At 46.5% G+C, this 20,000-nt stretch overlaps 1 protein-coding gene across 1 annotated transcript in view; it reads right to left on the bottom strand.

Moving 5' to 3' along the window:
- Positions 1-12,737, bottom strand: part of ssbp4 (single stranded DNA binding protein 4) — a 61,578-nt gene extending 48,841 nt beyond the window's left edge. Inside the window, exons 1-2 of the mRNA XM_080535640.1 lie at positions 12,635-12,737; positions 3,723-3,795 (exon numbers count right to left, since the gene is read on the bottom strand). Of these exons, the coding sequence (XP_080391766.1) occupies positions 3,723-3,795; positions 12,635-12,690 (129 nt within the window). The 5' untranslated portion in view covers positions 12,691-12,737. The remainder of the gene's footprint in view (positions 1-3,722; positions 3,796-12,634) is intronic.
- Between the last annotated feature and the right edge of the window lie 7,263 nt (positions 12,738-20,000).

Below are 20,000 nucleotides of genomic sequence, written 5' to 3'. Positions count from 1 at the left end.
TCGCTGAGAAGGATCCCTGCCATTACACTATCTATCTATGAAACTTCAGACAGTCAAGAGACACAACTAAAGCAAATTAGCCTGGCTGTAGACTCGGCATACATGCGTACATGGTATGTGTGTGTGTGTGTGTGTGTGTGTGTGTGTGTGTATGTTTTGCGTGCATGCATGTGTGTGTGTGTGTGTGTATGTTTTGCGTGCATGCATGTGTGTGTGTGTGTGTATGTTTTGCGTGCATGCACGTGTGCGTGTGTGTGTGTGTGTGTGTGTGTGTGTGTGTGTGTGTGAAGAGCCCAGCGGCCTCCCGTTGCCTGCGACCCATAACTTAACCCCTATCCAGCAGCACACCAATAACACTCAATCTCAGGGAGGAGATTCACCCACGAGGGCTCTGCAATCAGCAAGACTCACTTCAGACCCGATACTTAATCTCTCAGAGCCCTGGTCCCAGATCTGTACTTAATATTTTAGTCCACTTCTGTGGGGTTGTTGGCAGTTAGTCGAAACCCCCTCCTCCGCCTGCGTGGAAACGGTTTAAGGCAGAAGCGGCACATTTTCGGTCAGAGAGCCTGATTGATAGATCTCACGTCTCAGTGGTCAGCGCGGTTCTCTGTCTGTACCGACTCTCTGTCACTGGACAGTCTGTCTGTGGATGGATTCAGATGGATTCGGCCCCCGTCGATTCACCTACTGGGGTAGGAGGACAACCCCCAGAATACGGCTAACTGGATTCCCCCGCGTTTATAGAGGGATGGCTTTAAGCGTTTTTTCCTGGAGAGTGAAAAATTATCTCAGTCCTATTGAAGGGTGCTCCCTCATTAGAGGTCAGTTACATTTCTATTCCCGATTTCAGGATGAATGGCACGGGACATACGGAGCTGGTGATTCATTGCGGAAGATAAGGGAGCAAACAATTGAAGTTTAAGGCCTTACAGGGGAAAATAAAGAAATATAGCATACTGTGTATAATAGCCTGCTGTTTATTTCAGGTCTTGACAGTATCTCAGTGGAAAATGAGGCCGTTTGAGAAAACCGTCTAACTCCTCCGCCTCGCGAGCTTGATAAGGAAAAACCCAAGCTGAGGTAGAAAGGTTACAACTGTAGCTTACAAAATACACCATGATATATAAAGTACATGTAAAGCCCGCTAGCTTCATGCTCTGGAGACATATGTACATCAAAGCGTGTTTGAACACAGAGACACAGGTACAGTTATGGAGAGCAGTGGAACACGTATGCAGTACATGATACCAGCAGGAGAGATTAGAACACACAACACGGGAAAAACATCGAAAACCTAAGCTGGGTTTGAATGAATCACCCCACTGAAATATAGGTTAGGCCTGCGACTATAATCAGGGGTGCACATAACTTTTTGGGGCCAGTGCTCAGAGGAGCACCTAGGGATGCTGCTTGGTGCTCCCCGAGCTCACGAGTCACGACCCGTCCCACAGGATGGATAAAAAAGGGATACATGGATAACTTATATTAGCAAAACGACATTTATTCAAAAATAAGATGAACGAACAAATGATTGTGTGCAAAACAAAAGAAACAAATGAAAAATCAAATGACTGCTCTTTAAGCATGAAAGTCTGTCAGACTCCTTTAAACACAATGAAATCAACTGACATCTCTTTAAGCACTAACTGAATGTCTGTTCTTTAAATACAATGAAATCAACTGATATCTCTTTAAGCACTGCTCTGTTCTGTAAACACTGAAATCAACTTTCAACAAAAAGTTACAGCCTAAGCATTTACTTATGCTACAAGCTTAATCATCATCATCACTGCTCTCTTGACTGTTGTTAATACTGTCCTCAATTTCAACCATGGTAGAGGATGTTGTAGGCTATCACTTTAAATAGCTCATTATTTTGATTGTGCAACAAAGTCTTTTTTTTTTTCTTCTAATATAATTCCCAACCATATTCCCTGGGTCAGGGGTCGAGGTGCGATAATGAAGCTGTAAAACAAACGTCTGAACGTTTGAAAGCTTCAGAGAAAAGAAACGTGAAGTGCCTTGGTGTTGTTTTTCCTTTTAGCGACGAGTCGTTCGGGACTGAATTTTCACGTGTCGGCGTGATAACCGTGCGATGCGCGATACGCGGAATGAAAGTACAAGTTACGATACTTTCCGAATGTTTTCGTGAGGGGAGTCGCCGTGGTCGTCGTCGGTGGGTACATTGTGGTCATGAAAGGATATGGTATTGGTATTAACGGGCAGTCAGCAGTTAGCAGTAGGAGTTTTGAGGAAGTCAATTCCTCTCCCAGCGCTTCCAGCTGTTGGTGCGCAAGAGCGCGTTCATGCCGCTGATCCTCCGCGCAACATGCATTTTGGCGACGCATGCGCACTGGCGCACCAGTTATGTGCACCCCTGACTATAATCTATGTGTGAACACGGCCCGTAACATTCAATTTTTTTATTATTATATGAAATACATAATGAGAGAAATCACAACCTTGAAAGGGATCGTTTTCGCAGGTCTGGAGGTTAAGAACTCTATTATTAACCAATTGTACCCGTTCACCCGTCTAACGGCGGAAGATCAAATCAGACATTTCGAACACATGGTGGTGTTTAAGAGCCCGTTATGAGACCAAACGAGAGGAGAGACATCAGCACCACTCCAGAGTTGCAGGGGCAGCGCTCTCACTGATCGTCGCTGAGTGGAGCGTAGACCACTGTGCATTATGCAAAGCCTCGTAGGTTACAATAGACAGACAGACAGACAGCGTACTGGATGTACCTCCACAGACGAAGAGCTAGCCCATGTTTTCTGTGGTCCAGAGTAGCTTTTAACATGCCATTTTTCGATACGACGTTTCCCCTTTACCTCTAGAGTAACATTGGATGAATCACATCTGTTTCACAGGTTTTTGGACGTTTATTTACAGTGGAATAAGCGAATACGATACCGTCAAAACAACCATTAAATCGTTACGAAACGACATGACATCCGAACGTCGTTCACCGAGCCGTCATCGGTGTTACTAAACAGCTTATAGAGGCCGACCGGAGTGTGAAGGGTTAACTCACGCGGTATGAGAAATAGCTGACAAAACAGAACGATCATATTCACGTTTAAGTGTGAGTGATACGGCCATGCTTTGCCTGTCAGGGAGGTTCTTTCAGAGGCTGAATGGCGCGGTGGTATTAAGTGGGGCTGTATAAAGCAGAGAGGTGTTAGAGGATGGGGAGGCCTGAACGCTCGGCCATGGCAGGGAAGGACGTCCATTAAGGAAGAGGATGCAACACATTAGACAGGCACATTACCTCACTGACAGTCCACGGGCTGCCTCGCTACGTACAGGCCAGGAGTGTGGCCAGGGGTTGATATGACATGAGAGCCAAATAAAGAGCAAGATGCCTATCTTTATTTTGATTTAATTGGTCCAGTTACAAAACGATGAACACCGCTGATGTTTATCGGACGTTAAACTTACTCTCGGCCCGTCGAGTTCGTTTTGAAAAAGAAAAGGAAAAGGAAGGTGTTTTACTTTCGAGGGTACAATTACTTGGGGGGTGGCGGGGGGGGGGGGGGGGAAGAGGGGGGGGGGGGGGGGGGTTGGGGGATACAATACAAACATTAGCCAACCGTTCCTTGACCCCAGGACAGGCTCTAATGTAAATTCCATCCTTGGCTATACAATGGAAAGGAATCCCATTCATCCGTTCACCACAGGAAGTTAGTTCATCTCTGTGTGCGTGTTCTTACCTCTGACAGGAAGGTCTGTGCTGATTTCTGGGCGCCGACGTGCAGCAAATACTCGTACACATATAAAGCTAACCTGCAAAACAGAGAGAGAGGAAAAAAAAGAAGGGGTTTAGTGTTATGGTGGCTCCCACTCTCTCGACCTCCTCCTTTCGCTCCTCCTTCTTTACCTCCATCTCTCCTCCCTCCTTCCTTCCTTCCTTCCTTCTCCCTCCCCTCCTCACCTACCTCACCCTCCCTCATCCTCCTCCACCTCCTCTTCCACTCCCTCCACCACCTCCTCCTCCTCCCTCTTCCCCTACTCCTCCTCCTCCTCCTCCACCACCACCTCCTCCTCCTCCCTCTTCCCCTCCTCCTCCTCCTCCTCTTCCACTCCCTCTACCTCCACTCCCTCCACCACCTCCTCCTCCTCCCTCTTCCCCTCATCCTCCTCCACCTCCTCTTCCACTCCCTCTACCTCCACTCCCTCCACCACCTCCTCCTCTCCCTCTTCCCCTACTCCTCCTCCTCCTCCTCCTCCTCCACCACCACCACCTCCTCCTCCTCCCTCTTCCCCTACTCCTCCTCCTCCTCCTCTTCCACTCCCTCTACCTCCACTCCCTCCACCACCTCCTCCTCCTCCCTCTTCCCCTACTCCTCCTCCTCCTCCTCTTCCACTCCCTCCACCTCCACCACCTCCTCCTCCTCCCTCTTCCCCTCCTCCTCCTCCTCCTCCTCCACCACCACCACCTCCTCCTCCTTCCTAGTCCCTGGTGAACCCCTCTGGCCCTCCCCCCGGGAGAGGAAGCAGTCAGCCTATCCCACCGGTGCTCAGGTGAGAACTGCAGCTGTGCTGGATCTCTCCTTACAGGCCTGGTGTGCTGATCAGGGGGGGACAGAGAGAGAGAGGACAGGCTTTGTGGGGAATCAACAAACCCTATCCCTCCCTTACTGTATGTGAGGGCCGACCTGTCGTCTCTCTGGGTGGTGTTGACATGTAGCAGTATGAGCCTGGACGTTTCACTATGAGGGTATGCAGATGACGGAGGAGGAGGAGGAGGAGGGGGAAGGGGGGGGAGGACGAGGGATTGCGAAAGCTAGGAGCTAAAGAGGCTCCGTGGCATCCAGCCACAGGCCTGTGGTGAGAGGGGACTCCTCCCTGAACATGGATGTTGATACAAACAAGAGGGGAGACACAGACAGCCGAGCGTGGTTTCCAGTCACACAATCTGACAACACCACACTGGCCTTCGCATTTTTGTCATTTTTTGGTATCCATTACGACTGTCATTTAGACGCCTGTGCTGGCAATTACGATAGTCCCAGTGCTCCTGGACTACCGCTGAACCCACACTCTCTCTCTCTCTTCCCCCCCCCCTCCCCTTGATCCCCCATCCCTCTCTCTCTCCCCCCCCCTCTCTCTCTCTCTCCCCCCCCCCATCTCTCTCTCTCTCTGCTTAGAGAAAAAACACGTCCACGACTCAGCTAGTGTGGAGACAAGAAAGCTGCTCTGAAGCAGGAGTTGGGAGTTTTTTTTCTTCGATCCAGACTCGAGACCACTACCAAGTCTGGTCACGTCAACCAGAGAGAGACCCGGCGGTTTGCGTGACCGTCGGGTTTTAAGATATGGGGCGGGGAGAGACGGTGACCACTGTAGGGGGCGGAGGCTAACGGAAACGCTAACGGGGTGAGATTTGAATAAGTTGAATCAACCACCTTCATTGTCTCAGAGGAACCATTGGATATGGATACGCCTGCGACGGCTTCACAATCAAGAGCTATCTCCTGTGCCAACTGCCCAAAGCCAGTCGTGAGTCTGACTAACAATAGAGCATTAGTTATAGGAAGCTCTGTCTCCATAATTGTTTCTCAGTGTTACATCAGACATATTCATTTCCACTCTGATTTCAATGCTAATATAGGGTAAATTAATACTTCGAGACGGAACAGACATATCCACACGCACCCACGCCGTTCGACCTGGTTCGGCCCGTAGGTCGCTAGCAGCCGTATTTCCCTACTTTCATACAGGAGAATGTGACACAACCTGTTACGACTGAACAATGTTCAGGTGGCGTGGATAACCGAGCTTCTGTCGGAGTTGAATTCAGTCAACGTCTGCGGAGGAGGGAGTGCCACCGCACACAGTAGACGTCTCACAGCCAGCTTCATGCTAGCAGAACGCAGGGGGCCACTGGCTTATACGCCGGGACACATGCTAGCTCTCCCTCCTCTTTTTTTTTGGGGGGGGGGTTATTTTTTCAGAGTGGGGTAGTCCCACTCATATTTTAATTTTTATTGTGATAGAGATAGTAGAGATTTGACAGGAAGGATGGGTGAGAGAGAGAGAAGGGATGACATGCAGGATATGTCCGCAGCCGGAATCGAACCGGGAACCCTGCGGTGGTCGACGCTTAGCCCACTACGCCACCTAAGCGCCCCGGTCTCCCTCCTCTTTAAGAGTGGTTTTGAGGCCGTTTCTTTCGAGGCTCCCCTGCTCGGTTCTCAGTACAGAGAGACAGGGTTGGTGTAAAAATTTAAAAAGATGACCTCCCCGGCTGTGTGTGTAATACCCAGAGGCGTGTGCCGGCTTATATAAGCCAGGTCCACGCTGAACTGGATCGAACGGAGATTCCCATGAGCGCCACCGCGATGAAATTTTCATGACTAGACGAGGTTGTGATCTGAGGGGCTGTGTGCCCCGGTGATGGGCACCTGCTCCTGCTGGAATGCATTATTTAAAAACACTCATTCAATCCAGGCTTCAGGGGACACCTTTTGTTGCACTGTCAAAAGCACTGAGTGTAACTCCGCAAGAAGGAGAGGGAAGGAGAGGTGTGTGTGTGTGTGTGTGTGTGTGTGTGTGTGCGTGTGTGTGTGTGTGTGTGTGTGTGTGTGCATGTGTGAGGCACCAGTGGAGGGACAGGGAACACTAGATCTTACTACTCTAGACCCTCTGTACGAAGTCTTTTGGGTTTTGTCTGTCTTGTGTGTTTTTGAACACGGACAACAGAGTGTTTGACACTGTCTTGTGTTATGACTTGGGTCCATGGGCTAATGACCGTAGTCGAAGTAACAGGACCAGAGATGACAGTGTTCACAGAAGCCTCTCTTTTCTCTCTCTCACACACACACACACACACACACACACACCAAACCATTTCCCTTTAACACGACTGACACCAGCAGCTTCATCAGAGCTGCATATATTTCCTGTACATTAATCTCTACACATCACAGGAAGACCAACTCTGCTCTCTCCCTGACAGTACACTGTTCTGTCAATTCAGAGATTCTGTCATTTCAAATTCTCAAAAAAGACCAAATCATTTGACAAAAGTCAGTTCCTCTCCCTCTCCCTGTTTCCACTCGTCTACCCCATCCCTCCATCATGACCATTGCCCTCTCTCTCCACTAGCTACACAGACCACTGGTGGAAAAAAAAAAGATCAAATCACATCATCTGTGACAACACGGACACAAATTACACGTCGAAGACAAAAGGTTAAGAAACTGCCGGCTCGCTTTTTGGAAAACGACCACTGAGTGAGTGGTTGTGAGTCTGATCCCCTCTGTTCTCCACAGCGACCGAGAGGCGGAGCGAGAGGGAGGGTAGAGCTGTCTCACACACAGCCAGACGAGCCCGAGCGCCGAGCTTTGCTCCTGTGTCCACACATCAAGGAGATACTACCCTCCTCCGCCTCAGGAACACACCTGACATCTCGCCCCAGGCTCCCAGACTGCCTCTTCCCTTTAGACATGAAAGCACCTCAGCCAAGTTTAGCCAGCTTAAGCACAGACAGTTAGCAAATTAACTTTCCTGTCTTCGTTTCAATAATTCAGCAGCCAAGAGCGTGGGCCTGGATAGATAAGGCACGCTGAGCAGGGGAGGGGGGGTGGGGGGGTGCGGGGTTAAGGCAGGCTAGTTGTTTTATTCTTTTTACAGTATGCAAAAGCCAAATTGATGTTGCGTCGGATAACTGGAGTGTACTGACTTTTCTTGAAAGCGATAGAGGATGTGTGGCGTGCGTTAAGAGAGACACCTCTGATGGTTTAAGACCGTTTCAACAAGCCACTCGTTCTCGCATTGTTTATATTTTCATGCTTTCACGTTTATTTATTGTGGCAATTCACGTTACGTCAGTCAATAAATAAGCTGTGGACACTAATGGGCTTTAGCCATGGGTTAATCCTGACACAGGCACGCGCACACACACACACGGGCACACACTCACGCACATGCAAACGCACACACACACACGCACACACACACACACACACAGGCACACACTCACGCACATGCGCACGCACACACATACACACACACACACACACACACATACACACACGCACACACACACACACACGCACACACGCACACGCACACACACACGCACACACACACACACACACACACACACTTTTCCCAGCTCCTCAGCTTAATAAACTCTAAAATGGATTCCCATTGCCAGAGTCATCTCACTCTGTCTCTTTACCACAAGCAAGCCTGGAGCTAAATTGACTCCACAATTATGGACAAGCTCTCTGCTCAGCAACTTGAAAGGTTGGCATTGTACTGAGTGTGAATGTTCATTTTTTGATAACTGATCCGTTTCAGCAAAGTTGATTTTACAGGAGGAGAAAGATACTTGAATTCCAGGTACCACCTACTGAGGGTTGTTTTAAGGGTTTATACATAACTAATTAAGGTTAACTGCTGTTAGTATTGCTGAAATAATTACAACTAGGCCCATGTGTCTCACACAGTATATGAATAATACACTATGGTACCATATCTCTATAACATCTCTATTCTGTATAGGGCAATATACTGATAAACACTGTACACACACAAGCACTTCACTTCAGTCACTACTGAGACCAAACTGATTACCGCCTCCATTAACGTAGTCTCAATATTTATACAGTCTCACTTATTTCTAAGTGAGAAAACTAACAAATATGTGCAGATGCACCAAAAGCATCAGATGAAAAGCGAAATTAATTGACTGTTGACACCTCGGAATATGAACACGTTCATTCAAAGCAAGCGGAGGAAATGAGAGGTTCTTTACTCAGATAGTGTAGTGGGTTGTTTCTGCATATACGAGTATGTGGTTTCTTTATTTTCTTTCTTGCTCAAAAGGCCAGAATGCAGATGGCAGTACCATCTGTGTAGAATCAAAACCATGCATTCAGTCCTCAAGAACACTATTAAACAACATGCAAATATAGAGGGAGTAGAGAAAGAGGACGAGGATGGAATGAAAAAATAAAACACACACACACACACACACACACATTCAAATCAAACTGATTAACCTTCACAGTTCACACTGTCAAATACACTTTCTTCCAGATATTCCATTACAATGCAAATAACATGGACATGAACCGTAGCCAAAGATTAGCCTATTCAAAGGCTTTCACGACGTAAGGCCTATAGGCTACACTGTACCTAAACAGATCACGCTTCAACAATTCTCATGGTACAGAACATTTAGGCCCTAATCAAATTACCCAAGACTTCAGTGCAATGCCCCTTTAATGGTCGACACTGAATTTATCGTAGCAAAATTTCAAAGGAGCCGCTATTACCAAACAATGAGGTGACATTAATTCCGAAAACGCTATTACCCCAGTTGATATCAAATTAAATCAATGCAGAAAGAGTGAGTGTGAGGTGTAATTAATTTCAGCGGTCACAAGGGCACCGAGAGACTCTTGTTCTACGTCTTTTCCTGAGGCGGCGTTGCCTGGCGTTGCCTCCTCTTCAAGGACAGCGGAACACAAACAAACATGTCACTCCTCCTCTGATCCTGAGGCCAGAGAGGAACTTCCTTCAATGACACCAGACAAGACATCACCAGGCTGCATCAGACCCCTCAGTCACTACCCTACTGTACAGGGGTTAGCCAAACCCAAGGTAGCGACATCAAGGTCTGATGTCTTCACCCACCCCCCCCCACCCCCAAAGCTTTGATGAGTACACTACTACTAGTACACTACATCCTCCACACATCCTTGGGACTCTCTCTCTCTCTCTCCTGACCTCTGAGCTCCGCTGGTGGACATCGAAACTGTCCCACAATCCCATCTGTTTCTACTGGTGGTTGTGAACGGGACACTTCTGTGCTACGCTCCGTCTCCTCTCCCCCCTCGCTGTGCCACGACCAGCATGTGTTTCAACATATTTGTGCGCAACTGATTACCTAAACCTGCACAGAGAGAGAGACCATATGGGTCTTTCATTTCAATTTTCAAAATGAATAGGGGGGTCATTCAGCAACACAGACAACATAGGTGGTAAGTACGGTGGTTAGCACTGAGTAATGAGGGGGAGAGAGAGAGGGGGGGGGAAGAGAGAGAGGGAGAGAGAGAGAGAAAGAGAGGCAGAGAGAGAGAGGGAGAGAGAGGGAAGGAGGGAGAGAAGGAGGGAGAGGGAGAGTGACAGGAAGGGAGAGAAAGAGAAAGACAGAAACAGAGAGAAAGAGAGGCAGAGAGAGAGAGGGAGAGAGAGGGAAGGAGGGAGAGGGAGAGTGACAGGAAGGGAGAGAAAGAGAAAGACAGAAACAGAGAGAGAGAGGCAGGAAGGGAGAGAAAGAGAGAGACAGAGACAGACAGAGAGAGAGAGAAAGACAGATATAGAGAGAGAGAGAAAGAGGGAGGGAGGGAGTGCAACATGCATTATGGTGCAGGGTAGAGTGGTTAGCCAGGTGAAGAGGGCAGTGGAGGCTGCAGCGGGGTCTACTTTGGACATCACCTGCCTGAATGACTGAGAACCACACACAGACAGACACACAACACACATGTTGAGGGGTGGGTCAGACGCTCATGCGGAGGGCTTTAGTACTCTATCAGTAGTATTGTTCACCTGTCACGACTGTATGACATCCTGTATTTCAAATGATCTTTTAAAAAAATATATGTTTTTAAGTTGCCACTTCTGTGTTGAAGGACTAAGCTATCAACTCGTCTTTGCATTATGGAACTAGACAGAAATGAATCAAACAACATGTTTGTAGAATAGTGTTTTAGGATGCAATATTGCAATGTGAGTAACGACAGCCTAACTACGCAGGTCTGCGAAGTAACATAATGTAACGTGTTCACAGCATCACATGCCCAGGTCAAAGTTCATTATCCTTTCTGTATTGGTGTATCAGTCACATGGAATGGTTTTGCAGTAAGGAGACATTCTCCACAAGACATACAATGCTGCCTCAGTTCACCAACACAGTGGGTATCTCTCTTCAACAGAGAGAAATGTCAGTTACTTCACACATTCAAATTAGAGGGAAATGAAGAGACACATGGCACTATAGGCGTACAAGTGATACTCATGATGAAGTATTCAATTAGCAATGGGATCAAAGCAACTTTATTAAGTTGACATCTTCTCAAACAACTCATAGTTATCTGGGCTTTATACTGTAGTGAATAGATCTCAGACTAAATATCAGATACATGTACATACAGTACCTACGTCGAAGCACCGATAACTAATATACTGGAGATGAGTTTTGAAAAAAGTAGGTAGCCTACTGTTTTTAAAACAATGTAGTGCACAAGAGATATAGAGGACAGTAGCTCAGCTGATATATGCCTCCACATGTTTTGTCTAGGAATTAGCCCCTCTAAGCATAATCCTGTCAATCATCAGTAACAACGTGTGTCGAGGGTAAATATATAAGTGTTTCATACTGTACATCACTCAACCTCATATGAATTATGGCTGTGCCATGAAGCAAGCATGAGAATCATTATAGTCAGGGTAGAATGGACACAGAAAAGTACAGTCCTGAACATAAGAAAGATTTGCATTTCAAATCTGTGCCTCCATTCATTATCAAAATCGTTCAATTGACACTGAAAGTTGTGTGGCTACTACTCCAACGTGGACGCTTAGTTTTAATTCAAATAGGTACTTTATAGGCTACTGATATTCCCAATAAATATTATGTATAATAAAAACATAGCATTCAAATACAGAAATGTGGTCTTTCAAGAACAGTATTGATTACATTTGGTTGATAAAGTCGGATCACAAAAGTGTATCACCTAGATAAGACTATGCATTAAAAACAAATTCATCTTTTCCGATTTTATATTAAAAAATAAAAAAAAGATGAAAAAAAAAAAGATGTTCCAAGCTCGATGCCTCTAGTTACCTTACCCCCTAGTTAGACTTGGTTACCTTGCTTTAGCCCTGCCAGAGAGTGTGATCGCTTCAAAGTTTACTAACATCACTAATAACACCAAACTTTTCTCTTCATTGCCTGGTCTGGGAAAGGTCCTGCACAAATCCTTCACTAACACAAATACTATATAATAATGCACAATATCTGAAAGACCCAATAACGGGGATGCATCGCATGCATTTGAAAAGTCACTCGTAACATCTCAGAGCACGTCTCGAAACTTTACACATTCAAACAATACGAGACTTATCGTCCGTGCAACTCCATCAACAGAGACAACACACATATATCTAATATCTAATACCACGATTGTAATTCTACATGCACAGATCGTTGTTGGTTAGTTGCGATTTTGCAACTTAAACGCAATCGCGCAATTCACGCGCGCTGTTACATTGTATCTGTAAATCCCATAAAGCGTTACACACAATCTGTAATGCAACTCACAAATACAATGTAGACGATCGCGTTCAGTGCGTACGTACACCCACCAGAAGGGAGAATTCTTACAAAAATAGCATTTTTAGAAGAAGGTAGAAAGTGCTACTAAACTAGACCAAAAAGTTAAAGAGATGTGTGTCCACAGACAGTCACTCCGGAGAGCGAGCGAGCGCGTTACTGTACTGTACACACCTTTAAATTATGGTAGCTTATAGTTTAGAAAGTTGGAGCGGTCCCCTATAATAAGCAGGTAAAAAACTCTAATAAAACAGTGCATGCATTTAATTCACTTACTTTTCTCTCGCTTGGCTATCGGAAGGGACGACAGCTCCTTTACCTTTGGCGTACATGCTGGATTCTGTTTTTTAAGACTTTTTACCCCTACTCAACACCTGTCAAAGAAAGCAGCCAGGAAAACGTTCTATCTCCATAGCTACCCCCTTTAGTGTTTTTCCTCCCCCCCCCCCCTCCCTCCCCCCCCTCCCCACACACCCCCCTCCCTCCACATTTTTTTTTTTTTTTTTTTTTACATCTCCAACATTGGCCACAAATCAGGCACAGTTTCTATTGGGGGGGACTTGAAACAGACCGCTGGTGGATTTTTATTTTTTTTCCCCTCCACCGCTGTTCGAGAAATCTACTCCCACTCCCTCCGCTGTGGAAGAGTGGGGGCTCCTTAAAGAGACAGGCACACCACTTCTTGTTTACTGACCTCAGAGAAACAATGTAGAAATAGATACTGGAAGAAAAAAAAAGAACAACTCTAAAAGACTTGGAGTGCTTGTGGAGTCTTTTGGAGATTGTGTTTTCAGATAAACGTATGAAAGGGCAATCACATCACCACACGACACACACGTATGCTCTTAGGTTCTCTCCGTTTAATAAGCCACTTGGCCTTGCGATGATAAATGTTCTTAATGTAATAATGTATACTTAGTGTGATAATTCTGACCAGGGAAACTAAGACTACTCATTACATATGTTATGTTATACATAATTACACATAATCCATATTCAGTCATAGTCAATACAGAAAAAAAAAAAAACTAAACAGTTAGTCAATGTCAAAGGCTGAAACCATCTTCATACCTTCGACAAAATAGCACCGAAAGACCTAGATCTGTTGATTTGTATTGATTCTTTAAACGGTCTGATTCAGGGGCCAGAAACAGAAGCTAGTGGATTATGATCATTTAGAGGGAGATTAGCAGTATGTACATAATGTCGACAGTATGTATGTGTCACGTCTCCCTGTCAAGCTTATAGGGCATGTCACATTTTTATAATTATCATATTATATTCAAATAGATTTACTGGATTGACCCCAAGGGCGAGACTCAAACTCTGCACTTCTGGGGTTGGCTCTATTATCCAAGCAAGTCTTTGTGAAGTGTTAGGTTGGATAAATACATTTCGATGTTAGCTAATTGAATGACTAAAATAGTCTCTCACGTAGCCAGAAGTGGTAATCTTGAGCTGGCTCTGCACGCTGACCTCTCTTGGTCAACCATTGGGCTCTATGCCCATAGGGTTACTCAATGTTCTGGACCACAATCACTGCACATGTTCATTACTACATGACCAATGGAAATCAAACTTTGTTCATACATTTATTAATAACATTCTGATTATGTTGGGTGGGACATTCAATTGCTCTGTAAACTACAAACAATCACTGCACATGTTCATTACTGACCAATGGAAATCAAACTTTGTTCATACATTTATTAATAACATTATAATTATGTTGGGTGGGACATTCAATTGCTCTGTAAACTACTGTAAACACACAGATTCTAAACTAAACAGACATATCTTTTTATAATCCCTTCATAAGATACCTTGATGTTAAGTGACACACCAATGACATCGCTTGTTGATCAGTCGGATTACATGTTTGGAAAGTGTTGTTGCTCCCTGATATTAAGCTAAGGGATGGAAGAGATGGAAAAAAACAATAATAACTTGCGGTCCAACGGAGGAATTCCCCCGGCTTCTGCCATTGTGAGGCCAAATGATAATTAATCACAGGTTCAATAATTGAATGCAGAGCCAATGGATGCCTTTCTCAGCACCTGCCTTAGGAGTGTCCCTGGAGACGGTGGGAGGGAGCGTGTTTGTGTGTGTGTGTGTGTGTGTGTGTGTGTGTTCACGTGTCTGCATTTGCTTGTGTGTGTGTGTGTGTGTGCGCATGCGTGTGCGTATGTGAGTGTGTGTATGTGAGTGTGTGTATGTGTGTGTGTCTGTGTGTGTGTGTGTGTGTGTGTGTGTTCATGTTTGGTGCTGGGGCCTCATTGGGGCCAGGAAGAGGGAACACACAGACACAACCCAAAAACAACCAAACACAAGGCAGGACTGCTGCCTCCGCCCTGCTATCCCTCTGACTCAGCCTTAGCTCATGTTAGCCCTTGATCCTGCTCTCCCCTCTTCCCATGGACGTTCCTGACTCTGACTCACTTATCCTGCCTTCCCAAAAACAAGGAGCCTGAAACTGTTGACAGAGGATCCCTTCAATCAGGCACCATTAAACACTCGGAGCAACAGCTGGGGGTATCAGTGTGCGTGACGATAATCTGCCGCATCGAATGTTCGGAGGATGTTCACACACCATATGATGACAGACGAAAAAGGAATCAATCAATAGCTCGTTCAGCTGTACCGTAGTTAGGATGATTTGGCCCAATTATCTCCTGACGAGAGCATTGTTTTTCTGATTAGAACCGGCGTCTAACGATCGCGAAGGTGTGCGATTCCATCCCTGGCTGGCCACGTGTTGTCGAGGGGTCCTTGGGCAAGACACTGAGACACCCCAAATTGCTGCCAATTGACCGGCCATTGGTGTGTGAATGTGTGTGTGAATGGGTGAACGAGAGGCCATTTGGAAGAAGAAGCGCGTTGGAATAAGGCGCTATGTACTGTAAGTGCAATCCATTTACCATTTTTAGGATGTCAGAAGATCTCTCTCTCTCATGCAAAACAACAAAAACTACAGGGATCCCTGAAGATCTCACCACAGGTATACAGTACACCGATCTGCTTGAGTCACAGCTATAATAACCTTGAGAAATGTCGCCTGATGCTAAAAACCCAGTCTGTCGCTAAAAATGCAGTTTAATTTTCAAGTGTTTCTGGAGCCTTTCCCCCCTTGCTTATATAATGCCATAAACCCCAGCATAATAATACCCCAGATGTGCACCAGTCTGCCCTCGCAGTGCGGTTTGATTTGATGTGATTTTTTTTGTGCCTCTGTCGTTTCACTTGGTCACCAAGTTCATCTGTGGCACTTTTTCTCTCTCTCTCTCTCCACAATCCATCCCCTCTTTTAATTTCACATCACACCCCAGCCGGCGACGGTGGCCATCCTAAACAGGAAATGTCATCGTAGCTCTCGTACTCGAGACTGTGTCCTCCTGCCTATACCACGGTGCAGCAGAGTCCTGGGTCGTCACGGTTAGCTAGCTTCTTCTCCACACACTGCAGCCCGGAGTAGTGCGCCTGTCCCTTTAAGAGGTGAGGAGGGAGAGAGAGAGCTGGGCCGGGGAGAGGCACAGACCAGAGAGAGAGAGGCAGAGAGGCAGAGAGCTGCAGCAGTGGTAATGTTCTCATGTGTTTTCTTTCTGTGGGAAGTGCCACAGCCCCACCACAGCACACTCACACTCACACACACACACACACACGCATGCACACACACACCCACACACGCATGCACACACACACGCATGCACACACACACGCACACACGCACGCACACACACACACACACACACACACACTCACACTCACACACACACACACACACACACATTCACACTCAAGCATGCATACACAAACACACCACACGCACACACACACACACACATACACACACGCACGCACACACACACACACGCACACACACACACACACACACACACACATACAGAGCTGTGCGTTAGTAAGGCGCTCTCCTCTCCTCTCTCCCTCACAGCCGAGGGAAGGAGGTCCATGTTGTTGATGACTGTGTTCCACTGCCGTGTTCCAGCCAGGTCCCTATAAGTCAGGAGAGGGGAGAAGATGAGAGGGTGCTAGTGCGTCGGTTGGAGGGGGAATTACACAAGATGGACTACTGTCTCAGAGAAAAGACTGCAATAATGATGCCAATCCTTCACGGAGCTCTTCCTGCTCTGTGTACGATGGGGATCAAAGCCTTCCAGCTCCAACACACTTCCACACAGTAACATGTGGTCCCACATACCTGTTCCAAAGCCATTACCCATGATTAGACTGTACACCAGGCTGCCCCCCCCTCACACACACACACACACACACACACACACACACACACACACACACACTCAAATACAGTATATTGGCATTTCATTTCTCAGACAAAGAGTCATTGAGAAATTACGATTTCAACGCTCACTAGATCAGGACTTAACCGACACAGCTCCACTCTCTCGGAGCACTGAGGAGTGTGTCTGTGGCAATGCCTGCCTGTTCCTTTAATAAGCTTTTGCGCTGCTGAGATGTACAGGCATGTACGTAAGCAGGACCTGGAGGACCATGGTAAACCACCGCCAGTCAGGACTCAGATAAGGGGTGCTGGTGAAACACAGCCATGGAGAATTGCATCATTGGCATGAACACTACCAGCATCCAGAATGCCTCAGTGGAACCCACAGGAGAACGGTGCCAAGCCTCCTTCTCCGAGTCTCTGCATCCCCCCCACCCCCCCTCCTTCTATCTCCCTCCCACCCACCCTCCCTCCCTCCCTCCCACCCACCCTCCCTCCCTCCCTCCCTCCCTCCCACCGTCTTTCCCTCCCTATTTCTGTTCTTCTCTCTTCCAAAACACGCACATGAACACACTTGCCAGCACGCGTGCCCACACAAGCGCGTGCATACATTCCACACCACGGCTGTCTCCGTTGCATGTCTCCCACACGTCCTATAGGCTGCTGCCAGCATAGAGCGCTATGACCTCCCAGTGCCCGGAGGAGTTTGTGTGTGTGTGTGCGTGTGTGTGTGTGTGTGTGTGTGTGTGTGTGTGTGTCTGTGTATGTGTGTGTGAGTGTGTGTGTGTGTGTGTGTCTGTGTGTGTGTGTGTGTGTGTCTGTGTGTGTGAGTGTGTGTGTGTGTGTGTGTGTGTGCGTGTGTGTGTGTGTGTGTGTGCGTGTGTGTATGAGTGGGGGAGGGGATTGAGTTTTAAGCAGACGGGTAATGGGGGTTGTCACACTAGGGAGTCACGGATAGACTGTTGTCTGTTCCTCTGTGCTCTACGGTGAGCGCTAATACCGTCACAAGGACCCTCCAACTCTCATATTCCCTGCTTTGCAGTATATATATATAGCACACACACACATATAGCTAGCATATATATACAGCTCTGGAAAAAATTGTGACCACTCCAAATATTATAATTTTTTTCAGCATCTCTACATGTATGGCAGTCATTCCATTCCCGTGTCGGTTGAATTCCAACACAGGCACAGCGCATTCTACTTAGTGAGGTACTGATTAGCTGATCACCTGAACCTTATCTAATCTTATTTAACAAGGAAAAGTAATTCCAAAGTAATGATTTTCATATTGACCATGCCAAAAGAGTTGAAAAGAAAAGTTTGGAGTGACGAAAAGAAGGGTTCAACAGACATACAGTTAGTGTCAGGTTATTTTTATTATAATTATTTTGCCATTTAGCAGACGCTTTTATCCAAAGCGACTTACAATTACGAATTACAGGGACATTCCTCCTGGAGTAACTGAGGGCTAAGTGTCTTACCCAAGGGCACACTAGTAGTGGTGTGGCTTCAGGCGGGATTTGAACTCACAACCTTCCGATCACAAGTCCAACTCACTATCCACTAGACCACACTACCCCGCTAGGTTGCTTCCATCCTTAACATTTCAAAGACGGTGGTTCATAAGAACATGGTCAAGCAGCTGAGGTTAGGGACAACAAAGCTACAGACTGGCAGAGGATGACAACGACTCTCCACTGACCGGGACGACCGCGAACTCATTCGAATGTCACCGTGGGATGACATCAGGTGACCTACAAAAAGACGGGCAAACGGCAGCTGGGGTGAGGTGCACGGCGAGGACGGTTCTAAACAAACAGGCTCCTTGGGGCAGGGCTGAAGTCGTGCAAAGCAAGAAAAAAGGCCTTCATCGATGAGAAGCAAAGAAGAGCCAGGCTGAGGTTTGCAAAAGACCATAAGGATTGGACCGCAGAGGACTGGAGTAAGACTGAGGTCATCTTCTCTGATGAGTCCAATTTCAGCGGGCAGATGTGTCTTTGCGATGCGAAGGACGCATGAATCAAGTCACGTACAAGATTGTCCTGGAAGAGAAATTGCTTCCTTCTGCTCTGACAAAATGTTCCCCAACTCTGAGGATTGTTTTTTTTCCAGCAGGACAATGCTCCATGCCACACAGAGCCAGGTCAATCAAGGTGTGGACGGAGGACCACCAGACCCAGACCCTGTCACGGCCAGCCCGATCTCCAGACCTGAACACCATTGAAAACCTCTGGAAAGTGATCAAGAGGAATTGATTGATTGATTGATTGAAAACCTTTATTGTCCCCAATGGGGAAATTTTGTTGTCAAACAGCTCAGTTAGGGCAGAAAACATTCAGTACAGAAAACAGAAAAACATTCAATAAAAAACATAAAACAGTGCAGGCTCAATAAGTAAAAAGTTCCAAAAGTTCCATCTCCAGGTCTCCCCCACCCTGCAGGGCCTGGTTGTAGAGTCGGAGTGCAGCTGGAATAAAGGACTGTCCAAATCTTTTTGTACTTTGACGGGGGAGAACAAATCTGTGGCTGAACTTGCTCCTCATCCCTGCCAGCTCGCAGTACATCGGGTGGGAGGGATTGGCCAGCATGGCCGCCAGTTTTTTCCCCATCCTCTGTTCTGCCACCACCTCTAGGCTGTCCAGCCCGGTCCCCACCACAGAGCTGGCCTTCTTCACCAGTTTGTTTAGCTTCGCAGCATCCCTGGCACAGATGTTTCCACCCCAGCAGGCCACGGCGAAGAACAGAACGCTGGCAACCATGGATGGAATGGATGGTCACATGCCGTCAAACAAAGCCGAGCTGCTTGAGTCTTTGTGCCAGGAGTGGCATGAAGTTACCCAACATGTGAAAGACTGGTGGAGAGCATGGCAAGACACACGAAAGCTGTGATTGAAAATCTGGGTTAATCCACCAAATATTGATTTCGGAACTCTTCCTAAGTTAAAACATTAGTATTGTATTGTTTAAAAATGAATATGAACTTGTTTTCTTTGCTTTATTCGAGGTCTGAAAACACTGCTTTTTTATTTTTTATTTTGACTAGTTGTCATTTTCTGAAAAGAAATGCTTTAATTGGCAATATTTTTATTTGGAATTTGGTAGAAATGTTGTCAGTAGGTTATAGAATAAAACACTGTAAACACAGCTGTACGTATATACACATACATCCATACAGCCAGCATATATAAACTCATACATCCCTGTCAAACATTCAGGGGTCAATCTAATCTCCACCATATCAAAGCCATATGATATGTATCATACAGCATTCTTTTCATGTTATTCAAAGGACCAGACAAATATCCTGCATCCACCATGCACTCAGCTTTGTACACTGATGGGCAGATACAAGACATTCAATTGAGATGCAGGGCTAAA

Source organism: Nansenia antarctica (genome assembly GCF_963989245.1).
Source record: "Nansenia antarctica genome assembly, chromosome: 7".
NCBI lineage: Eukaryota > Metazoa > Chordata > Actinopteri > Argentiniformes > Microstomatidae > Nansenia > Nansenia antarctica.
The sequence above is the reverse complement of the archived record's forward strand: the minus strand, read 5'-3'. Positions and strand labels throughout refer to the sequence as shown.